Here is a 25947-nt window from a genome sequence, read left to right as displayed (position 1 = left end):
CATGTATCTTGTGATGTTAATAGATTATAAAAAAATAGTTTGTGCATTTATATTTTTAAATATAAGGAAAAACTCACTTTTTCTGGAATCCCTCTTATTCACAACCACATTTACACAATAACCCCTGCAAGCTGAGTTCTGTTGGCCACTGCTGCACCTGGAGGTTGAATGCCTTGCTCGAGGGCACCTCCGTGGTAACAGCTGAGGGAGGGAAGAAAGTGTTATTGTGATTATTGAAGTATTCCTCCCTTTGTTTTTGGGGGGCTACACTCAGTGATCCCTGAGTGCCCCCAAACCCTGTGCTGAAACACTGATGTGTCAATAGCGTGCAGACCTACAGCAAGGGGAGGGAGTCACTGCCAGTTCAGAACTCTGCCCTCAAAAAACACAGTGTTTCTCCAGAAAGGACATTATTCTGCGGTTGTTTTTGATGCACTAAATTATTCGCACTGCTGGGTAGCACATCTGGACAACTGGAGGGTAAGGTGGTTAAGCATAGCTTATACTGTCTGCCTCTCGCAAAAAAAACAAAAGCAGTTCATTAGCCTACATTGTTTCAATCAAAGGCAATTTGTGTTGGATGCTGGAGAAATTAAGTGAATGTTTTAGCGTGGGAGGGTTTGCTGCGGTATTGATTGTATCAAATTATGCACTGAAAAGATGGTCACTGGAAAACCAACAGTAATCTTACTCCTCCTTACAGTAATTATTGCTGATTATGTGCATATATATATATATATATATATATATATATACACACACACACACACACACACACACACAGACACACACATCAGTCAAAGCATTTATATATAAGCAGTTATATGAGCCATATTTTATACTATTTATATTTCTTTTTAGTGAATATAATTCTAACAAACCAGCCCCCTAAACACATCTTACATGTAACATTATATACTGTAAATGTTTTTTTTTCTCCTTAGTTTTCCAGTTCAGGAGTTAGTGCATGTGTGACTGTGTTTTTTTTCTTGACTCTACCAACATTTCAGCAGCAATATATTCAAGCTACAAAAGCCCTATGTTTAATTCATATTTGGAGAGGCAGCACTGCTCTCCTGTGCACTGACAGGCTGTGTGAGAAAGGCGAGCGGTGTACTGCATAATACTGCCTCCAAATTGGTGCCGTGATATGACTGCGCTTCACTTCAGAGTGCGTTTGGTGGGAGCACGCCTCTGTCACCTGTTGGCACAGTTTCCCCTCTTTCAAATTCAATTTCCCTCCCCACCGCCTCTCTTCAGGAGCAAGCTGTGAGCGAAACGAGTGCACCTCATTTACACCGTTGTCTCCCCCCCTCATACTTGCTTGTCTGGCCACTCACCAAAATGAAAACAGAGCCCTACGTGTGTGTGTGTGTGTGTGTGTGTGTGTGTGTGTGTGTGTGTGTGTGTGTGTGTGTGTGTGTGTGTACAGAGATATGTGAGCTATGTTATTTGGAGGTGTGTGTTGAAACTGCTCTCTCATCACAATTACATTGTCCTAGTTTTTTTAAATGACAGTGGCCTATTTGATTGAGGTCTAACAGAAAAATATTGAGTGTTCAGTTTGTGACCTTCTGCCTTAATGTGTGTTTATCTTCAAGTCAGCTGCTTTAAATCCAGGCCGTTGTGCTAAATGTGTGTTTTTCCTTGTGTACGTGCAGTGTGTACCTATAGCAGTAATATAACAGCCTATGTGCAATCCTAATGACTTGAGCTGACATCATAAATGAAACTGCATATTCTGTCTCAACCTATATGTGTAACAAGGATCTGTCTGTTATCCACTAATCAGAACACACAATGCACACAGAGAACAATACAATTCATTAGTAGATAATAAGGGCCTAGCAAGTTGAAAATAGTATTGTTGCTTAGATAATTGCAGCAGCAACTCATTTAAAATCTGACCTAATAATACAAAAATGAATGGGTTTCCACTCATTTATCACTATTATGCTCAGTGTTTTGCCTTTTGTTTTTTTAATAATTGAAATCAAAGCTCAGTAGTTCTCATATGAAAGACGAGACCCAGTCCTATCCTTGGTAATGTGCTTACCTTGAAATGATTTCTGCTCGCAGTGCTCTCCAGTGCATACTGTTTACATTTCTCTCTTATGAATTATTAGCATGATACGAACAAAGACTTTATAATAGGAGCAATGCATCAATGTCACATTGTATTATGCGGCTATCTCAGGGAGCCTTGTGCATAGTGATGGGCTTGACTGTGGCTGCTGGAATTTAATTTATGGTACATGTTTTGCATTGGACAAACAGCCCATGGGGGGGGGGGGGGTCTGGTCAGGAAATGGACACGTGTGTGTGTGTGTGCGTGTGGGCAGGAGAAGGCTAAAGCCCCTTCGTCAGCACTAAGCAGTCCAACCTCAATCCTGCCCCTCTCACAACGTCTCTCTCTCCCTCCATCTCTCGCTCTGTGATCCCTCCTGTCAGTCGTTTGTTTATGTTGGTTTGTTTACATATCTTTCTTGGCTAGCCAGCGCAGTGCTGATTAGCAACACTGGAGTGAAATTTTAATTTGCTCTGTTGCGTCCGATAAGAACCCCGTGCAGCGTTTTTCATCTTCCTTGGATGAAACACAGAGCCTGCTTAGGTAATTGGCAGGCCGAGGTTATCCCCGGTCTGCATGTGGTTTCCACGAAACGCCAATTAATTCAGATTTTTTGAAATAATATGAATTAAAAAGAAATACACTGTCCAGTTGCATCACTAGACGTATACTCATGTATTATTAGCTGGCTTAATAAAATAATTGTATTTTTTTCTTGGTTCCACTATGCACTCGTAACATCCCCTGGAGTTAAAGGTTGATGTGTAAATGCCCTGAAGAAAGGATTTAATTACTGCAAGCGTGCGTTGATTTGGTGTCAGCTGTTTCGCAGCTCTGTTTTATCCGAACTGCCGGTGTCAGGAGGGAGCAGAAGAATCTGAACCAAAGCAATTTTTGGGAAGAAAGTTAATTGTGCATATGGGAGAATTTGACTTTTCCTTGTGGATGAGGTAGTTAAAGGCTTTTTGGATTTGATTTAATAGTCCATTTTATGTCTCAACCTTGTTTAGTCTGTGTCAGCAGTGGTGGATTCTACCATGTGAGAAAACTATAGGCGTCCTCTGGCATTCTGGGATTTGTAGGATTTATCAAAGGTCTGGTAAAGAGTTGGATACAGCACCTAACAGGTGTATCACCACTACTTCCTCTGTGTCTCAAATAGCACAATGGACCCCATAGCAATCATTCCATCAAAAGCAAAGAAAACCTTAGAAATGTCACATTTTCTATCATATATCAGCTGAGTATAATTGAAAAAACTGTTAATTTTGTACACAGATACAACTCCAAGAAAAATAAGTGAAGTCCTTCAACAATTTAATAGTATTTGTTACAGTTCTTTAGTGCCTGCTATGCAGCCTGAACGATGAAAGAACGAAAAATGATTGCCATTATCATAATGATCATGTACGTCCAACTATGACATTTTTGTACTTTCCTGTTGTAAAAATGTTGCTTTTGTAATTATTTATCCATCCAATGCATTCCTGTGAATATATATTGCAGAATTGTGTTGAGTAAAAAAAAAATCTAAATTTTCTTTGATTAATTTATTCAGTTTTGTGTCTTTTTTGTGATATTTTATTGAATTTAAATTTCTTTCAATATGTCATTATTTGCATAAATCTACTTGCATTACTGCTGTCTTTTCTGTGTAAACAGAGAGAGTATAGGAAGGCCAAAGATGTAATGTAGGTGATATTTGAAGTGAGTCACATGGAGGGCTGCTGACTTCTGAGGAATGGGCCTGGCCGAGTTCAGAGAGAGAGAGAGAGAGAGAGAGAGAGAGAGAGAGAGAGAGAGAGAGAGAATCAGTATCTGAACTCTGGCAAATGTCTGCATAGTTCAAATCCTCTCCCATTGGATCTCACCCTGCTTTATCCTTGTGAACATTGCGAGGAAAAAGAAGTGTTTACGGAGTTTTGGCCTCACTTTTTTTTTTGTTGTTTGTGTGTGTGTGTGTGTGTGTGTGTGTGTGTGTGTGTGTGTGTGTGTGTGTGTGTGTGTGTGGGGGGGGGGGGGGGGGGGGGGGGGGGGGGGGGGGGGGGGGGGGGGGGGCGGGGGGCCCGGCCCCCCCCCGGCCCGGGGGCGGGGGGGGGGGGGGGGGGGGGGGGGGGGCGGCCGCCCCCCCCTTCCCCCCCCCGCCCCCCCCCCCCCCCTTTTTTTTTCCCGCGGGGGGGGGGTTTTTTTTTTTTTTTTTTTTTTTTTTTTTTTTTTTTTTTTTTTTTTTTTTTTTTTTGCTGTTACTATATACTTACTAAACAGACAGTGCCCAATACTATACAGTTTGCGTTCACTTTCGCAGCCATCTCTATTTATTCTTTCTGTGTTTTCTCTCTAAATACGGTCTTTCCACTTTTATCTGCCTCATGTCCCTGGCTCTCAGTAGCTAGCTAGGTCTCCCAAGGGACCAGCAGTCAGTTCACAGGTATTTAGACAGTCCTATTGAATATTTATACACTATACTGAACAGATCTGTGGGCCACTACTGAAACACAGTCCTGCTTACAGCAACTGCTGCCTTCACTTCCCTTCTCTCCTCTCTGGCCAACAGAAGAGGAAATGGGAAACATATGGGTCAGTCCACCTAGAAATTAATAGTTTTGTGATTGCAGCAATTAATGCAAATTCAAAGAGTCAGCATGACATTTTTTAGATACAACCAAACTCTGCAACTCCTTCCTCTCTATATTATAAAACGAATGGTCTGGTGGTTAATCTGAACAAAAGAGAAGAGAGGAGGATAATTGGCAGATTATCTTGGGAGTTTTTTTTATAAGAATTTAGAAGCTTTATTTTTCATTGAAAATTTCTGGTATTATAATTTCTTCTATCTTTTAGGTTTTGGTTTAGTCTGCTGACTAAATAATCTGCTCATAACAAAATTAGCACATTTGATTTGTTGATTGAAATGTTGACGTGTGTGTGTGTGTGTGTGTGTGTGAGACTTCATGTATGAACTTCCAACTGCCACCATCCTCTCCTCCTCTTACCAGCCAGTGAGAAAATGATCATCGTTATCATCATCATCATCATCATCATCACCACCATCACCATCATCCGTCACTTTACACATCAAAGCATCTGCACTCCTCTCTGTTTCCAGACTGTAGACTGTGCACTCCAGTCACACGTCTTGCTGTTTGGTTTGAGTTGATCCTAATCAGCGCTGGCACAGTGAGACCATTTGCTCAGCTAAAAAAAGAAAAGAAAAGAATACAACCAAACAGCACCAGCAAGTCGCTGTCTGTGGTGTGTGAAGCACAGAGAGACAAAAATAGAAAAACGATGGGACACGGACGACGCACCGAGTTTCTGTTGATGAGTTTTGTCTGTTTCTTTGGGTCGTTTCTTTATCTCTTTTCTAGTTTCACTTACTTTTTTTTGTCCTTATCTGTCACACACTTGTACACACACACACACACACACACACACACACACACACACACACACACACACACACACACACACACACCCCTGTGTATATCTCTTGACTGGTCAACAATGTATTTTTTTTTCATCTTTTTCCTTTCTTACCAAACCTAAAGTGTGTGTGTGTGTGTGTGTGTGTGTGTGTGTGTGTGTGTGTATATGTGTGTGAGAGAGAGAACAGTGCTGGTGTGTGAATGTACAGTATTGGTGATTTATAGACACTGATCACAATAGAACACTCGTGGTTGAACGCTACCTACCTCTCTAATTTAGATACATTTTATCTCCGCAATTAAGGAAGCAAATTCACACCACATCCTCCTCCAAACACATAATGCACAGTGAACACACACACACACACACACACACACACAAACACACACACACAAACACTGGAGATACTGTATGTGGGAGAAAGGGGTTATGTTAGAAATGTGATTATAAAGTCTTGCATTGGGTGTGGAGTACAGATTGTTTGTGTGGGTATTTTTTTCATTATGAACCTCTTTGATATGGCCAGACTTGTATTCTACATTCCAGCCACTCTTCTGACACAAACCGGATGAACTGGATTAGATATCGACAACACAAGTGAACTTTGATGTTAAAATGTCTTATTTCTTTTAGATGTTAAGTCCTCCAAAGGATATCAATACGGTTGACAAGAGCAGATATTCGCTGTTCACAGTTAATCGCCCCGTGCAACTGTGCCTGTGTGTGTGTGTGTGTGTGTTTTCTAAGTGCATGCACGCGTGTATCTCCCTACTCAATGAACATCTATAGTCACTGTTGGCTAAACGTACAAAGGTTACTGTAATGTCAGACACATGCCAGAGGGAAGTGTGGAATACCACATTAACATAATCCATAGACAACTGTCCCATTTACAAACATTGCTGTTCCGGGCTGATCGCCACAGCGCTGCAGGAGCACATGACTGCTTTTGCTTCCATGAGACTAAACAGAGGAACTACAACACAATGACAGTCCTCTGACGGAAATACTTGGGTGGTTGTCAGATTTTGGCATGACTCGCCGGGACAAATTATGATGCTTGAACCTGAAACATTCCTCTGCTCTACCCTAGGCAAAAGGCTGACAGCTTACATTGCTCACACCGTTACAAAATGTGAAAGTATTGTTGTCTTGTCTGACCTGCTGGCCTCCGAGTGCATGTGTCAACAGTTTGCTGTGTACTGTGAGAACTTCTAATAATTCAGTGGGTAGAGACTTGATTTGGGAACAATTTATTGGACTCAGACTTATAAAGACCCTGCTGTCGTGTTTTACTTTTTCCTTTTGAGGAAGTTGGGGTTCAGTCTAAACAGATTTACTCCAGTGTTAGTATGGGAATATGAGAATAGGTTTCCTAGGCCTTTTATGAACAAACAAAATAGCCACAATTTTGCATTAAATGTATTTGTGTGTTCTTTTTTTAAGCAATGAGGCCAATTATTCCAGTAGTAACTTGCACAGAAATTAATACAAAGCAACCATTGGACAAATATGTGTATAGTGTTCAGTGTTAATTAGATGTTGTATGGTAGTTGAGGCGGCTAACATGTTGCCCTCTCACCCGCTGGGGCTGGATTCTGTGCAGACAGTCGGAGTGATTGTTTTCATAATTATGTGTGCATAAGCTGGGGAAGAGGCTCTTACTGCATTTTGGAAAAATAAAAAATACATTTTTATATTTACAGCTCGGTTTGTGCGAGTCTGCGCTTTCAGCTGTGTTTTGAGGGATCCATTGTTTTCACTCGCATAACGGGTATTTTAATTAGTCTGTCTTTGGAAATTCCCTGTGTGTGTTGTGGTTTGCGTTGGACACTGCAGACTCCCACAGCTCCCAGACATTTTGCAACTTTTTTTTTTTACACATTGGCTACATTCCAAAAGCAGAGTCATGTGTGGAAACTTCAGCAGTTTCACATTTTCTCATCTGTATTTTGAAGCATAAACAACCTCTCCATCTCTCTCTACTGTTGTTTCCAAGTCTCTGTCATTTTGTCTTTTGGATGCTAGTTGTGGGTGACCTTGGCTGGTGACTACAGTGCCTACTCATTAAGTAGTAAAGATGAATGGATCCATTATAGCAGGGGGGAAAAAAACGAGTGGGGCCAATTAGTGGTAATGGGGGGGGGGGGAGTGCTGTGGAGGGGAGAGGGAGATTAGGTAGGGTGTGTGTGTGTGTGTGTGTGTGTGTGTGTGTGGTATATATATATATATATATATATATATATATATAATATGTGCGGAAAAGTGTGCATTAGGAAGGGTGTGTAGGAGGTGATTATAGGTGTGTGTATTGATGTAATAGAAAGGTTAGTATTTTTGTGTGTGTGAGGGAAGCAGTTATAGTTTTGTGATCAATTTACGTGAGGATGTGTGCGTGTCATGAATGTAGATGTGCGTACATGTGTGTACATCATTGTATTACGAATGCGTTATATGTAAATAGGGGCGGTTCTAATGTTTAAATGTGTGTATATGTGTCTTATGGGAATGTGCTTATGTGTGTGTGGATATGGGTATTAAGCTTACAAGTGGGGTTTGTGGTGTTTCTATGATGGTTAAGATGCATGTTATATAATTATGTACATTGTAAGGCAAAGCTGTAGTGTGTGTGGCCTTGCATGACATGCGTGACATTCCTGCGTGCTGACAGATGGGAAAGTCACAGGGGGATTCGGCACGTTTGAGCATTTAGAGATGACCGAGTTCAACAGCCGGCAACACCTCTCTTTGACTTTTGACCTCTGATGTGATGTCACTCCCCCTCCAGCAGCCCTTTGGTGTGGCCAGGGAGCTCGTTAGGCAAAGGTCTGAGAATAAAAGCCCCTGAAATGCCAAGCCGATATACCATCAGCGCTAATGAACTTTTTGTGATGATTTTTGTTCTTAATTTTTTTTTTTTTTTTTTTTGCTGATCTGCAGTATTTTAGCATCTCAGCATCAAGGAGAAATTCAAGGTTGTTCACCGAGAGACTCTCCTACTCTGTCTCTCTTTCTCTTTCTCAGCTCCTGCGCTTGATTTATTCACCCCTCCTAGCTCCCTATTTTTTTTATTTTTTTTTTATCAATTCTTGGTTGAAATTGTCACAGCCGTGTAATCCTTTGGGTGCCACTAGCTGGGAGACTCACACGTGACCACGCAGTCGGAGAGATGGGTGTGTGTTTGTAATGGTATTGGCGGTGGGGTGTCTAAACAGTAGGTGCCGGGTCTTGTGTCCAACATGGAAATCCTGGCAAGTCAATAAAGCAATGTTTAATATACCAGGGAAGAAGGCTGTGTTGTCACTTTAACAGACATGTTAGAATTGGCAGTTAGTGAGAGAGAGCATTTGTAGAGGCTGGAGGTTTTTTAAGGTATTTTGCAAAGTGCTTGTAAAGTGCTGCTTTCATGGCCCCTGGAATTGCAATTCCAGGTAAATGGATGGTTTGAGGAGTATACAATGTATTAGAAGTCAATTGTGCATGGGAGGGCCTATTTTCTATATCGCTAGTCGAACAAGTGTGTCACTGTGTGTGTGTGTGTGTGTGTGTGTGTGTGTGTGTGTGTGTGTGTGTGTGTGTGTGTGTGTAGCTGTTGCATCTCTGCCTTCGTGGCACACACACACAAACACATTCAGACTGCACATGCCCCCGCTCCATCTATTCCCCTGTTGCTCCAGCGTCTTTCTGCTCCATCATGTGCAGGTTTGTCTGTATGGTGAGGTTGAGGGGGTCACTGTGGGGGCCGCGCCGTACATCAGAAACCATTACCCATAATGGCCTCTTTCCCCACACCCCGCATATCCATTCCCTTTCCCTCTTCTGACATTTATTTTATGACTGCTTACATATCAAATATTTAAATAAACAGAATCAGGGGCTTCAGCTGAGGTTTGCCCGGGGGTGACTGCGGAGTTGCGGCGGAGGGAGAAAGAGGATGGATGATGACATTCATTTCCGAAACGAGGAAAGAAAAAAAAAAACAGGGTTGGGTGGAGGGGTAGTAGTGGTGACGGGTGGGAGGAAAAGCAGCAGCGGCAGAGAGGAAGGGGGAGAAAAAAAATGCTTCGCTTGGCTCCAATCAAAGCGCGTGGAGGAGGGCGGCATGTTTTTCCGCTTACGCTTGGCAGCAGCGGTGACAGACGTTTGTGTATGCGAATGTGTGTACGGGTGGAGCATGTGCACATTGTTGTTGGGCTCATCCGTCCGCTTCTCCTGGGGTTGGGAGTGAAGGCCCTTGTGGCTCGTAGAAAGCAGCCCGCTGTACTGAAGCAACCGCCAAGGAGATGAGAGCATGACGCAAAGTAACGTGGAAAAAACAAGAAGAAGAAAAGAAACAAAGTGTAACGCAGCAATGAGAGCAGGTAGAAAAGCAAAGGACAGTACGAGGGAATGAAGGTCAGGATTAGGAAGATTTATCTATCTTTTCCTCAGGAGAGGAAGATGGAGAGACGGCAGGCGAAGAGTGTGAAGGGGAGAGGTAGAGATGGAAGGGGATAAGGAGCAAGGTGTATAGATATATGTAGAGAGACAGTGGTCCTGGGATGCAGGCACCCAGTCGTGTGCTGGCTGGCGTCGGTGGGAGGCCCATTACTGTCAGGCTAATCTTAAAATAATTAATTGCGAAGTTGACTCTTTTTAAAGAGTATTGTAATTGAATCCTAAATTAGGCTTGGGAAAGGGGACGCGTCCTGCTTTGCTGCAAGTCTGTTCCCATTCTCCAGTCACACACACACTCACACACACACATCAATGTGTTGTGCGTGCAGAGGCGGGCAGCAGGAAAAAAAAGACAACAGGCAAAGGAAATGCTAATGAAATGCATATTTGGGGAGAAAGGGGCCATCTATAATTTAGCTGTGCTCTTTGAATGTGAATGATGTGTGTGCAAGCGCTGTGATTTATTTTTTGTTGTGCAGAGGGATAATTCTGTCAGAGTAGGCTTTTATTCTTGTAAACAAATGTGGGGGAAAAGAGCAGAATAAAAGTGGAGTAATAAAGTAAACAGAATGGTATGAATACATTTAGCTGCTGGCATGAATAATTTGTATAGGGGATGGAGGGGTTTGATGAAAGAGAGATGACAGATATGAGAGCTGTGATATTGCCTGATGAAATTTTGTGTTGGGCCTCCAATTTTCTGGCACTCGTTTGTGTGATGGATTAGTGCTGTGTATCTTTTCCTTTCCCACACCCACACAAGTAGGTAGAGCATAGCCTCATCACAGACACATGAACACACCCAACATCCAACTTATAACCCCTCAGGTCTTCCAAGACCCTTTTGCACTAGCCTCCACACTGAGGCTCTGCTTAAAATGAGCCCCTCAATGTGCTTTCACTTACACACACTGCTGCCCACATGGCTTCTCCTGGAGGACCCCTGCAAAACTGTTAGCTATAGAACTTTCTGGATCAAAGCTCCAGGAAAAGGGTCTGCCCATCATAAACGTCAGCCCTGCTCTATAACTCTGGCAGGAGCCAGGGAAGAAAGATGGCACAGGGTGCGAGGTCAGGGAGACAATTCTGTAAGGCAATAATGCAGTCAACAGATGCCTTTTTGTAAAAGCTAAAAAGTTAGAAGACTGCATTAAATTGCTGGATAGTTTAGGCTCTTACTTTAAGCTATATGAACTCTTCATGTCATAGTAAGTGTACATTGAGATTATTTAAGGGAATCTTGCTTAATTTTACTATAACTATAATGGCTTTAGATATCCATGGTATTTGCTCAGTGTTGACACACAGAGATTACTGAATTAAGTATAGATAGGAGTTGCAGTTAGTCGAATTGCTTATTTATTTCCTGTTAAATTACACTGTGCCTCAATCTCACCTCCGCAAACATACAAGAACCAGTCAAACTGCTCCGCCAACATGTTGGCCCTTGCTGATGTTCACCCCCTAATGCACTGGGTTGTGCACTTCAGGTTCAGCTTTATTGTCATATGTATTAAAATGCTTGTCAGAAATGAAATACTATGAAATTCTTCAGCTCTGGCACAAGAATCTGGCGGCATCTGTATGACAAATCAAACGCTCCTCATGCTGTTTTCCAAATGTTTGAAACTTATTCAACTCCTATTTGGCCCAGATCTGACAGCTATAAACTTGGCTCAGAACATCCCATTTTCTCCTGGCTGACTGCGATGAATAACAGCAGAGCGGACAATATTGTGGTCTAGCTGAGCACGGCTGACTCTTCTGTCTCTGTGATCCCTCTATCAATAAGGAACACAGGCCTGTCAGAAGGCCTGCCAACTGTCTGGCTGTCCACGCAGCCTGCTCTCTATGCAACATCTGGACACAGATGGCACACACACACACAGACACACACACACACACACACACACACACACACACACACACACACACACACACACACACACACACACACACAATAAATACACAGACACATGCACACCTTCCCTTACAGAATCGGACACATGGTGAAATGTGTGTGTTGCAGCCAAAGAATCGGTGGCCTCTCCTGGGAAATATATGCATCCCTTTTAATATGTCTGGCCTTTAATAAGACCTGAACATAAAAGGTCGGTCAAGGTTCAGTGTGTAAAACAACTTATGATCAGGGTACTTATTTTGTTCATAGACGGATTTGCTCTGATTTAGATACAGTGTGTGGTTGCACTGTTACTTAATGCTGAATATAATAACATATTTAACTATTGTTTAATTTTCTTTTCTCATATAGTGAAATCATATTGAGGCTGATGAAAATGATGGATACTACACAGGAGATGTACATAGTCACAATCATTTTCAGCGTGATCATGTATAAATCTAATTAAGGCCCTATAACAGCAAATATCACTCAATTATCTCAGTCAAATGTCATTCTTATGGTCTGGCACATTCAGTCCACTGTAAACATAGCTGCCCCGGGGCATAGCTATAATGGGAGTGAACGCTGGAGTTGAGTGTGAGTCAGAGGTGAGTATGTGCAGTCAGGCCATGCATCAGGGCTCCCACAGGCACTCATTGATCGACCCTAGCTCCCCTACCTCATGTTCCCAGCCTGTTCGGTGATTGATTCCCAGTCAGGGCCCTGGAGATGGGAGGCCTGGCCTGGGCTCACAGTGCCTGGGGCCTCCCAGAGGGTGACCTGGAGGGACTGCGGGGGAGAGGGAAGCCTATTTGCAGGGCCCCTAACCCAGGTCGGGGAGCCCATTTCTGGGAAAGCCTTCACAGCGGGGTGGAAAAGTGGAGGCTCACATTCATTACACGAGAAAATGAAGACCACGTCTGCTGCTGCTGCTGCTGTGACCGCTATAGTGAGGTGGGGGTAAAAACAAGGTGGGGTGGTGGTGGAGTGTGTGTGTTTAGTGTATGTATGCAAAGGGTGAAGAGATATTGGTGTGTAGGGGTTTGGGTAGTCTATATACACAACGTTCCACTTCCAGGATTTCTCCGATGTCCGTTACCTTCCGCTTTCTTTGTGTTGGAAGTTTAAACTCCGGTGGACTATGGTTAACTGCTCCTCAGATCTCTGCAGGGTAAATCCAGACAGCTAGATAGACTATCTGTCCAATCTGAGTTTTCTGTGGCACGACTAAAACAACTTTTGAACGTACACGTCAGCCAAAACGCGCGGCCCAAGATGATTGTGATTGGTTTAAAGACATGCCAATAAACGAGAGCACGTTTTTCTCCCATCCCGGAATGCTGTGTGGACTAGCCAGACCCTCCTCTGCAGCGCTGTGGAGGAAGGTCTGACAGTGGCATTACACAATCTGCCATAGACACACACACACACACACACACACACACACACTCACACTCACACTTTCTATTACAACTGAAAGCTGGAATCATTTTTTTTGGTTCCACTTACAATGTTCAAGCCTCTTACCTGCTGTGTTCCCATACACAGCGCTGGGCGTCAACAAGCCCCTCCGTGTCACTTTACGATGGTAAGGTGACATAAAGTAAAGCGAAGGTGGGACATTTTTTATTATGAGAATCAATTTTTTTCTAATTAACTTTGTAAATTTCCCGCTGAGCTATCAGACGTGGGGGGCCTGGTGTGTCGTGCCGAGTCCGATAATGAAATCAATTTGGTTCAAATTGTTTCAGGTGACTTTTAATGAGTATCTAATATTCGCCTGAGGAAGAAAGGTCAGGATATCTTTTTGTTATTTGTGCTTTTGTTTTAAAGTGATGGATCACCCGCAGGAGAAACATAGATGGTTTCACCCTGGAGGACTGGGCAGTGCTCCAAAACAAACAGCCTGAATGTAAATCCTTGTTTTTGGTAGGGAGCCTCTTTAACTGCACCACGGGTATGACCTAGTTTGACAACTTGCTAGTATTTTTACTATTGATTAATTCCTGTAAAAAAAACATTATTGGAATACTACACCTGTGTGTCGGGAGTGCCAAACAAAATCGAGGAGGAAAGGTGGAGAAGAGCTTAATAACCGGGACGGGGGCTTATTGTGGTCTTGCTTTTAGATGGAGGTTTCACTTTCATAATTTACTCTCCCTCAATGGCCAGCCTCCCAGCCTGAGGAGCTCGTTAAGCTTTGCCTTACAGGGAAGACTAATGGATGGCAGAGGAAGCCCCCACAGGACCCTTTAGCAACGTTTCTGTTGGTCTGCTCGCTTAGTATTCACTTATGTATTTTCACCCTACTCTGAGCACAATATCATGAATAACCATTGCTAATTCATAAACACACTTGGCGATACGGGACCTCGTTCATAATTATCCAAGCTGTAGAAACGCAGTTCCTCTCCAATACCATTCCATTAGCAAAGGTGGTGATTTCCCTGAATAAAGGAGGAATCTAGCCTGCATATTTAATACTAGCATTTCGGCACGGCTCCGGGAGACGTGGGAAGCAAAAGGGCAGCACATTTACTCAAATAGCCTGTTCTCCCTCTTTGGGGCAGATGGAGTTATTGTTATTTTCCTCCCTCCAGCCCCTTTTTTTTCCTCTCTTTCATTTGGTTGTGTAACAGCATCTCTCTATGGGGTTCTGCGGGCTGGGGAAGTTAGAGAGGAGCGCATTCCTCTCGTTCCACCACGGCCTTTAGATGAAATGGGGTTTTTCAGCTGCCCCCGCTGTCTCAGGGTCGCAGCAGACAGGAAACACACAGGACTGAGAGACAAGAAAAGACTGGGAATGTGAAACTGTGAATTTGTCAGAAGAGAAGAGAATGAGATTTTTGATCACTGACCAGACTTGAAAAACACTGCAAATTGTCCCCTGGGAAAAAAAATCTTTTTGCTCTAACTAGAACCTGTGCAGGTTTATCTTCTTTTTCAAATAGCTCTACTCCCTTGTTGTACAGTGGGAATCTGAATGAATTCAGTCTTGGAAAACTGCATCCTGGCAGGAGATTTGACTGGCAAGTTGGTGGTCAGTGTTCTTCCACACGTGTTTCCTCTACTGTTTGCATATGATTGCATTTTATTTGTTTTCATTCTCTAATGGTATGTCGCAGGCATGTCAGCCGCATCTTGTTTTGTCATTGTGGTCTTCTCTCTTTTTTTTTTTTTCTGTCCCTGCCGCTTCTTTAGCTCTCAGTCTTGGCGAAGGAAAAGGGCTCCGGCAACCCCGCGACCCCAATCTCACTTGAGACAGATGAAGCAGCCTCTCCCCTTCTCATGCTCCCCCCCCCCCTTTCCCTTCTTCTCTTCCATCCCCCCCTCCTTCCCTCAGTAAATTACGTCTTTGTGCTGGCCGTGACGAACCGAACCCTCAGGAACTTTTCCTTATGCACGCGGGAGGGGGTTGGGAAGGGTGGGTGGGTGTTTGGGTGTTTGTGTGTGGTGTAAATATTGGTGTCAAATGCAGAGGGCACACCGATCAACGGCTCCGAGGCCGACGCAGGAGAGAGAGCAATTATGTGCATTGCACCAAACACAAAAGCACGCTGATCGGCCGCATAACAACAGCCTCTTATCTGGCTTCTCTCTGTCTGCCTTTCTTCTCAACTCACATCATCATTGCCAAACATACGCTGTTGTGTATATATACACGTCTCCCCCCCACCCCCCACCCGTCTCCTTTACAGCTGTCGTTCCCTGCACCTCTCTCTCCTCCGATCATATCATGCTTCTCTTTGCTAGCCAGCCTTCATGCCTTGCTGCATGTGCCATCCAGGCACATTGGGCTGAGGAACGGCAATTTGGCTCTGCCCGGCTCCCCACGGACTGGTGCTACTCTTCACACTGTCATTCATTACGGGACTTTTTACTAACAAGGCGTGCGTGCTGAGATGCAGGATGAGATTGTGTTTCAAGACATAATTCACTGAATTTGGTCCTCTTAAGCGATGCGGCAGTCCCATGGGAACGCTGCCATGCACACAGCTCAGCTACTTCACGACACACTTACACAATAAGTTCTGTTTTTAGGGACGGGGGTAACTTGATAGGAAAGCTCCGTCAAGGCGGAGTGTTGTGTGTTGTTGTCAGCGTTTAGTTTGCTTGTGTCTTGGCAGTGAAATGAAGTGATGGACCGATACTAAAGAGTGATCTATTCCTCATGGAGGCCCGGGCAGGGAGGAGTTAACAGCGCGCTGCTCCTCTCCTCTCCGCTTGATGACATCAGTATTGTCTCTGCATCCATGAAATTAATTTTTCTAATCTTAGTCAGCAGGAGCGGGGGAATTTGCACACATTAATATGGAACTCGATCTGTACTCGCCCACTGCTGCAGTCTCTCTTCTCCTCTTCCTCTCCATCTCGCTCTCTCTCTTCTCCTCTTCCCCTCTCTCTCTCTTTCTCTCCCTCTCTCTCTCTCTTCTCCTCTTCCCCTCTCCCTTTCCCCCTCTCTCCCTTCCCCCCTCTCTCCGTCCCTCTGTCTTTCTCTCTCTCTCTCACTCTTCCTCTCCCATCTTTTCTTTTTCCACCCTTTCTATTTCTCTTCTGTTTAAAACAGTAGGCCTAAATGCACAGAGTTCCAAGCCTGAAATGCAGAGTTTTGTTCTGGAGGCCGAGGCACCGCCAGACCCCGTAGTGTAATACAAATCGGAGAGTGCTATGCTGCATGGTATAAATAAAACACATAAAAGACAAGGCTGATTGTCCCAGCAGACCAACCAGCTCTGGCTGCAGCATGTTGATTCTCCAGAGACAGACGTGGCACAGAGGATAAAGAGGATCCGTTGACAATAATTATCCTTATTTGTTTCTCCTCACAAATACACACAGGCTAAAATGGTTTCATTACACAGGCGGCATTCAGCAGTCGTCCTTCCAAGAAAAAGAGAAGATAATCAATACCAAAAAGGCATCTTGGGGCTAATTTTCATACACAGTCAGGTTTGATGCGTCTTTCAATGGTGATATTCAGAACCATTTTCACTTGGCGCCAATTAGTGCCAAATAGCTTTCATAATACAATAGTTGAAATGTATGAATCCTGCTATTTTTGTACAGTACATCACACTGAAGACTCAGGAGTATCCAGTTGTTAACTGTCTCTGCTAGTTCATTGGGCCAGATATATATATATATATATTTTTTAGAAGCTGTTGCCTATCCAACAGGAAAACTGTTGTTCTAGACAGTATTAAACCACCAGGTGATATAATGGATCATAATAGTTCACTGAACTGCTCTTTCGAGGTGCAAACTATTTTAGAAGTAGCCGTCGCTCAATAAAGCAGCAATTGTATTCCATAAAAGACATATGACGGAGCATGTTTTATTACAGCGTTTGTTGTATGAAGACCACCGGGCTGCTTTGAATCAGAAAAACTAGAGGATTGTAGTGGAAACACCTCAGCCCTGAAGGCTGGTGTGTAGCAACACTGATCTCACTGTCTTGTTTCTACACCTGCTAAGTGGTTGAGCCTATCACTGTTTCCTCTGTGTGTGTGTGTGTGTGTGTGTGTGTGTGTGTGTGTGTGTGTGTGTGTGTGTGTGTGTGTGTGTGTGTGTGTGTGTGTGTGTGTGTGTGTGTGTGTGTGTGTGTGTGTGTGTGTGTGTGTGTGTATATATGTGTGTGGTGGTGGGTGGGGGGCTGATGCAGGCGTGATGATTTGGTCATCTGGTGTGAAGGACAAGGGTAGCAATAGCCACAGGGAAATGGTGTGTAAGTGAGTGTGTGTGTCAGCCCAGTTCGAACACGTTCATTCACCACGGCTAATAAATCAGAAGATTAAAAAAAAAAAGAAAGAAATTCCTGGAAAATTAAAATGGAATAATAACCATTTACCAATATTGTTTTATGTTTGTTTGATCCCAGTGTGTGTCTCATAATCCACATATCCGAGCCTTTTGTGTCGAGCATTTGGTCTCCTTCTGATTAACAACTTAGCATATTAAAGCGAGAAGAAATAAAATCATTTTTGCAACATAAAAATGTTGCCGATTGAGCTCAGAAAAGCAATTTAGCAGGTTTCACCCCACAGTAATTTCACCCATGTTCTGTTTTAATGGTTTTGTTTTGCAACAAAAAAAAAAAAAAACGAGAGTCAGAACGCTGGAGAGGAGTTCCTAAATTGAATTTTAAATTTAGCAGTTGAATTACTATTGTCTCCCATGCCTCCTCCCCCTTCCTCCATTGAGTGGCGTGCCCAGATGAACAAAAGTGAAAAACACATTTGAAGAAAATAAAAAAAAAAACAATTTTTGTGTATTCCCTCTAGTTTTTTATCTGCTGTCCCTCCTGGCACAAACACAATTCACTCCGTGTCACATTCATAATTTTCTTCCTAAGTACAGCCATTTCTCTGAGGGGAGGAAAAAAAAGAATGTTTCAATTTGTCAAGAATTGTTGTCGTTTTTTAGGCCTGGTGGTGTGAGGGAAATGGTGGGCATATCTCTAGGAAAAGGCTGCAGTGGGCTGAAATCTCATTTAGTGGAACTTGTCATGAGAGCAGATATGAGGCTCCGTTTGGGGAGGCGGAAAATACTTTTTTTTTTGCCTCTGTGGACAGGTGTGGATAATGCCATGTGTGGAAGATGGACCCATGTATTAGATAGCTCTATATCATCGCATTGTGGCTGCTTTATTTAAGAATTTCCCACAAGTGCGCGAGAGAGTGGGAGAGAGATGAGAGATCAACAGTGAGAGCCAGGGCAAGATTGTGCTAATACACATTTCTGTGTGTGTGTGTGTGTGTGTGTGTTTCTGTGTGTCTGTGCCTGTGTCTGTGTGTGTGTTAAATCGAGAGTCCGCTTCTCCGTTCCCAAAACTCTGAAGTTGTTTTCTGTGTTCAGTGCCTTTCTAAGTGCAGCAGTTTTTTTGTTTTTTTTTGCAAGCATGTGTTTACACTTGGCAACCATGTGAGGGGATTTACTTGTGTTGCACTCAGCATTTTTTGGCAAACGGAGGACCTCTTGAGATGGATTGGTGAACTGGATGGAGCTGGGGAGGAGGGGGTGTGTCCCATATCAGAGGGTGGCACAGTGCCCTGGATTTTTAGAAACTGGAGAGCGTCGTCGCCCTTTTGCTGCAGATATTGCGTATGTGTGTGTGTCTGGCTTGTGGCGTGTTCTGAGTCTAGAAATATTTAAGCAGGTCATGTGTTGCCCTCCGCTCTACACACCAAATCACACCATTATCGCTACATTAGAAGCATATGACCACAGTCAGTTGACAGTCAGTCATAGCACATAAAAAAAATACTCTACTTTGATATTCAGTTAGTTTTAACTCTGTATAATGCTCAGTTCAGATGCACTGAATGACTACATCTATTTTAGTTTCATTCTGAATTGAGTTATTGGATCCTCTCGTTATTTTTCAGTCAGGCTCTTCATCGTTTTAGGGAGCAGTGAGGCAATTTGCCCAGACAATATGATGATTCAAGGTTTTATCTTCAAGAAAAATCCAATCTGGAAGATATTTTGCTTCTTGAACTTATAGTTCATCAGTATTTCAAAAATACAAATGATTTTTCTATCAAAAACATTCTAAACAGGTTTTATACCGCAATTGCTCATGACTTTAATTATCCCCTAATGTGCTTTACTCTAATGCTGGCAATCATTTTGTCAGATGAGATGTCAGTTCTGCCCAGTGCTTGAATATTTCATTTTAAATCAGTACTGCTGGTGAACTCTAGCTTCGGCAACATAGGGAACGCTTGACTTATTAGTTGTTTCACATATGAAAGAGGGCAAGGTAAAGAGTACAGTACATGAGCTGGACTACAAACACGCATTAACTCGCACATGTAGCAAAAAGGCATTTCCTCTATCTTTCTTAGTATAAGACTCACACACCCACATGCACCTCCATGCTGTGAAATAACTTTTACACACCCCAGAGTACTCATTTTTCTCTCTCTCTCTCTCTCTCTCTCTCTCTCTCTCTCTCGCTCTCTCTCTCTCCCTGGCTTTCTTTTTCTTGCCACTCTCCCTACCCTAACACACACTTTCTCTTTCTCCTCCACACTCTGTGAAATAGTCCAATGTACTCCACGCACATGCCTCAGTAGACAAAACCACTTTAAAGCGAGAGCACAGTAACCGTCAGCACGTAACCCGCTAAATAAAGTGCTCCCATCCCCTGACATGTCTTCTTGATATTAGCCTGGCAATATGAGGCAACGGCAATTTCTCCTCTACACTAGATGAGGTGATATTGAGTTGGGAAGAGGAGAGGGAACTGAGGAGGGAGCTGGTGGTGGTGGTGGTGAAGAAGGGGGAGGAGGCGAAAGGGGGAGTTGGAGGATCAGAGGAATATTTTTTTTTTTTTTTTTTTTTTTTTTTTTTGTGTGTGTGTGTGTGTGTGTGAAGAGTTTTTTTTTTTTTTTTTTTTTTTTTTTTTTTTTTTTTTTTTGTGTGTGTGTTTGGAAAGTTTTTTTTTTTTTTTTTTTTTTTTTTTTTTTTTTTTTTTTTTTTTCAAAGAACTAAGAATAAAATGTCATCATATGTTTTTTTTTTTTTTTTTTTTTTTTTTTTTTTTTTTCAAATGGTACATGGTGAACAAAAGGAACAAAATGTCATGAGAGATAGCAAAGTAAAGAAAGAAGAAGTCCACATTATCTGCCCAGCAGACAGACAAACACACCGCTACGGGTGACGGATTAGCATTAGCCTGACGCACTATACCAGAATTTTCCAATGGCTCACTGAGACCCCAGACAACCTCTAAAAAGGCTCTGAAATACTTAGAATGGAATAAATCGCCCTTGACACCTTCTCTTTCTTCTCTTTGATTTTGTTTTGTGTTTATAGAAGACACTAGCTCCCAAGGTGTAGCTTTGGAGAGCAGGCACTTTGACTTGCTTCACTGCCCTGATTTCCCTCCTGGGTTTCAAACTAGAAATTCCTCGTCACAATCGTAATGCAAAGTTTGAATCCCTGCCAGACTCTCAACCCTTAGCCGCTCTCTTGTTTGAATTCAGAAGCACATAAACTCAAATGTAATTATCAGTATTTCTGCCAGTTTTCTGTAAGCAACAACATGCAAACAAGCGAGTGATCGGGAGCGCTGAATGGCGATTACTGGCACTGCTGGGCTGTGGTTGTGGGAACAAGGCCATAGAGTTTTTATTGCTATGGCTTCCCATCGCTTTAAACAACATTTACAACACTTTTAAAACCCTTTCAGACATTAAAACAAAGATACAAGCTTTAGGTTTTAATTAAATCATTATATTTTGGCCCTCCTCCAGCAAAGTTTGCTCCTGATAGCTATGCAATAAACATCTTTGCTTACTTAATTCCATTTGTTGTTCATTTATGACCTGTACACATTAATTCAAGGCTTCTACTCGCTGTGCAATTATAAAATAAATCAATGGTTGATGTGGTTTGGAGTGTGTGCACTAAGTGGACTTCTGTTCAATTTGGCAGATGCTGGATAAATTCCTTTGAACGACTCTTAGCCAATCACAATGCACCGTTGTGAGCGATTGTGAAATGTTAGCCAAGAAAGAAATGCTGATGACATCCTGAATCCCTCTTTTCCCTTCTACAGGTGTCCTCCATGGACTTCATGGCTATGAAGCGCTCGCAGCTGTACAGCATGGCCAACAATCCCTACTCCAACCCGCAGCAGCCAGGGGGCGGGCCTTACCCTCCTAGCCAGCCATACACATCGCCTCCTCCACACAGATATCCAATGAGCATGCAGGGGAGGGGCCAAATGGGCATGGGCGGGATGCAGTATCCTCAACAGCAGGTATGTCCACAAACCCAAATGCAAATTTCTTTTGTACGTGTGCGTCTTAATTGTGATTCATGAATGACTTAGCCCCCAATGCAGCGCCGATCCAGATATTGTAGCTTATATTTCAGCGATATTGCTATGGGACATTTGCTTCTCGTGGTGAACATTCTGCAGCGATTTCCCCCTGAAGGCTTGGCATGTCCAATTTGAGAGGCTGTGTTTACTATATATGTTTCCCACATTAAGGGCAGAAAGTAAACTTCTTCTGTGTGTGTGTGTGTGTGTGTGTGTGTGTGTGTGTTTGTATCACAATCTGGTTCCATTAGTGTAGTGAAACAGCAGTACTGAGTGCCATAGCAAGAGAACGGGGGTGTGTCCCCTGCTGTCACCGCCTGCTATATTTAGTCAGCCTGCACTGTTGGTCTGGACTTGGACACCTCTTATTAGGGCGAGCTAGCTTCCACACATAGCAAGACCACAGAAAGAGAGAAGGTAAACACAGATAGACTGACAAACTTCTTACAATGTCTGAAAATATTGTAGGAATGTGCGTACATGCAGTAGCAGAGAAAATTGGTGTGTTATGCTCATGTATTTATATGCAGATACTCTTTCACCTAAAATTTTAACATTAATTAGTGAAGATCAGTGATGCCATGTAATGTGTTACTTGTAACGCGTTACTCTAATCTGACCACTTTTTTCAGTAACGAGTAATCTAACGCGTTACTATTTCCAAACCAGTAATCAGATTAAAGTTACTTATCCAAGTCACTGTGCGTTACTATTTTTGTAAATTTCCTTAGTAAAAATATATATTTTTGCTTTCTTCTTGTGTTTCGGGGAGTGAAGTCCCCTTATGCGACAAGTCACGTTTTCAGCATGAGGACAGCTCACGTTTTCAGCATGAGGACAGTTCACGTGTACCACGCAGCGACACAAACGTAAACAACAATGGGGGGAGGAGAGAGATGCGCGTTTTCCAGCTGGAAATACAGTCTGTACTATACTCTGTGCTGGTGGCGACAAAGTGCTATCTAGCTACAAAAACACTACGTCAAATTTGAAGAAACATTTGGAGTCGCAGCACTGCAGTCAAACTTACAGAGCAAGTCCCAGCAGGTGGTGCGAAGCAGAGAGAAGGAGGTGCCCCACCACCAAAACAACAAAAGCTGGACTTCGGTGCAAAACCAGTAAGTGGGGGAGAGTTGAAGAAGTCGGTCGGGCAGTATGTTGTAGAGGAAATGCTGCCCTTAAACACGGTTGACTCGCTCTCTTTCGTGCCATAATAAACCAGATCCCCACTACTGGCAACACCGAGCTGCCTCACAGTAAACCGGTTGTCATTTTTATGTTGAGGCTGTGGGGGTGTTGTCGGCAGTTGCTGAATGTAACTAATAAAGTAACTTGTAATCTAACTTCGTTACTTTTAAAATCAAGTAATCTGTAAAGTAACTAAATTACTTTTAAAATCAAGTAATCTGTAAAGTAACTAAGTTACTTTTTCAAAGTAACTGTGGCAACACTGGTGAAGATGTTGTACAACAACAGTTGTGTCATTTCTTTTGTGCTTTGGAGGAGCTTTATAATGTAAAGATTACATTTATATTTTTTATTAATGTATTTATTTGTGTGTGTGTGTGTGTGTGTGTGTTTAAGAATGAATGTCAAAAAAACATTACAGCAATGGCCAAAAAGGTGTAGGCTAAATACAGAACTTATTAAGCTTACTCTTATCACAATACCAAAAAAAAGATATAGAAATAATAATAACACAAATTGCCAAAGAAGTTTAATGTGTCATGCTAAAGCACTCATTTCCTCAAATATAATCCATTTTGTCTCAGTGGTCACACTGAGCTCTGCAGTCCTATTAGGGAGACTTCATCTTAGACTTCATTACCCAAGCTGCAGGTCTAAACCTCGTCTGGCGCATTTTGATGATGTCAACACTCTCACAAAACAAGCAGTACTGAGCCTGCTCAGGGATTTTGCGGTATGAAATACACACAATTGGGAGCGAGCGGGGGTGTATATGTGAAGACAGGCTGTGCATAGAGAGTAATGTTGACGCATAATGACGTACAGTCAGTAACGCGCGCAAAATGACATCCCTGGTACTGCTTTGTGATGAAATCCTCGGGCGTATTACATAGCCCAAACGTAGCGCTATGGAACGTAATTAGTTCAAATAGAATTAGTTGTTCACTCTGGCTATAGCCATGGGAAATGCGCTTCTAAAATTTCTAATTATCTGGCTCTGGCTTTAAAAGCAGCACCACCGCATTGCCTATCTGCAGCCGGTGAAATCTAGCTCACAGTAATGAGTTCTGAGGAGGAGGTTTAATTCCACGCTCTCAGATGAGCGTAATGAGCCTCACCTACAGAAAAGCGGTCAGGGGTCTGATCAGGGAGGAGAGGGGAGGGCTAAAAATGAATACCCCAGATGTGTACTGCAAAATTTACTGTATATCAAGTCTTAAAGTAATTATGAATTACATATCAAAAGATGCACCAAATGCAGTTCAGATGGACATGATTGCAACCGTGTCTGGAGATGGAGCAATCAGCCACCCTTTCTTAACCTCAGATGTTATTTAAACTGCCCTGAGATTAGCTGCAAAGAACATTCTCACCGTCTTGACTGTGGCTGCATCAGCAAGGGGGGATTGTGGGTGATGTAAGACACAGCACACACAATCCCCCATGATGCACTGCGCTTCAGGGCTGAGACCTCAGTCACAGTCGAGCATGCTGTGATGTTGCCAGGCAACATGACGTCAACAAAGATATGTGTGTACGTCCATCTCTGTGATTTCCCCAGGACTGAGTGACTGTGTGTGTGTGTGTGAGTGTGTGTGTGTGAGAGTGAGAGTGTGTGTAGATTTTTTTTAGCAGAGGAACAAAAGGTCCTCTTTGACTGCCTTTCATTATTATGATTAAATCCTGCAAAAATAAAGCCCCACTCGTATTAAGTAAGAACTCCACAGCAATACATTTCGTCCAGTGGAGGTATTGAATATAAGATACATAGGGGCTCACCTCCGTCGTTTTCATAAGACTCACACATTTGTGTCAAAATTCATCTTTGTTACAGCTTGGATATATGTTACAGATGCACTTACAATCATTTTGCTGACACCTGATTAGGTATTTCATTTTTTAGTCAAAGGGTAAGTTATTATTTTCTAACTTACCCTTAGTGATAGGGGTAAGATAGAACATCTACTGTATATCCAGAATTTGTGTTTCCATTACTCAAGAAAACCCACAGACCTGTCTGTTTTTATTGGAACTACTTTCCACTGAAATATTTGATCCCTATGAAAATTGTTAACCGCAGTGTAGGTGTATTATCCAGAGTAACAGGGACAATGGCATTGTTTGATGCTTTGGATTTCTGCATAGGTATAACCACAAATCATGTCAAACAGCTATTATCATTTCTGTATATTTGTTTACACCTTAAAATACAGCGCTACGTAAAAGATGTAATAGCCACACTGTGCCATTTGCACACATAAACACACTAACTCCTGCATGCTATATTGACACATTGACATATCAATAAAAACGCTTGTGCAGCAGAGGTAGAAAGGTAAGAGCTTATACAAAGACCTCTTCTATAGTTCATAGAAACAATGTGTCTGAACTGTTACCTTAATCTGGTTGTTTACAGTGGTAGAGTTATTGGTCTACATGAAAAGGTGCTCACTGTCTGTGTAACCCAGAGGCTATATGTGACCCTTCAGTCCAGGTTGAGTCATTGTGTCTGGGGGACCTTGTTTACCTGTTCAGGCCCTCAAGCTTAATGTCTGGAGCTCTTTCTGTCTCTTCAGTCATTACATGCTTGCACAGGCGGTATACCTATGCACATGTTGACGTGATCGTACATGCACTCTCACACACGCGGTGACACAATCTTAACCGTGCAGTTCACTACCAATTCGGTACTCTTCTCATGGCCTCCTTTCCTTGATCCAGCAATATAAGGCAAGCACAGACACCGATCTTACTGTTGATGTCTCAGAGAGACATCAACAAAAAACCTTTCCTACCAGCCTCCAGCAAATAAGCCAAGAACTTGCATTAGGTGTAGTTAGTGTCATGCTGCGTCTGTGTGCATGTCTGTGAGAGACACAGACAGAGTGTGTCACGAAGGGTTAGAGACAGAGTGTGCATGTGAATGAGCGTAAGAGACTGGGTGTGTGTGTGCGTGGAGTGACGGGAACCAGAACAAACACATCAGCAGAAGATAAAAAAAATAAGAAGAGGAGGAAGTAGAAAAAGGACGTGGGTGTCTTAGGGATGACAGGCCACACGAGAAAAGTGTCTGTTTGGGAATGAAGTTGAAAG

General features: G+C 42.8%; 1 protein-coding gene across 4 annotated transcripts in view; it reads left to right on the top strand.

Annotated features, from left to right (window-relative positions):
• The window catches only part of arid1b (AT rich interactive domain 1B (SWI1-like)), a 210638-nt gene that overhangs the window by 2966 nt on the left and 181725 nt on the right, over window positions 1-25947 (top strand). For all 4 annotated transcript variants that reach the window (XM_039785163.1, XM_039785162.1, XM_039785161.1 and 1 more), the window contains exon 2: window positions 21400-21603. In XM_039785163.1, coding sequence (XP_039641097.1) covers window positions 21400-21603 — 204 coding nt within the window. The remainder of the gene's footprint in view (window positions 1-21399; window positions 21604-25947) is intronic.

The sequence above is a fragment of the Perca fluviatilis genome, chromosome 20, assembly GCF_010015445.1.
Source record: "Perca fluviatilis chromosome 20, GENO_Pfluv_1.0, whole genome shotgun sequence".
Lineage (NCBI taxonomy): Eukaryota > Metazoa > Chordata > Actinopteri > Perciformes > Percidae > Perca > Perca fluviatilis.
Note: the sequence above shows the minus strand (reverse complement) of the source record. Positions and strands in the feature narration are given on the sequence as shown.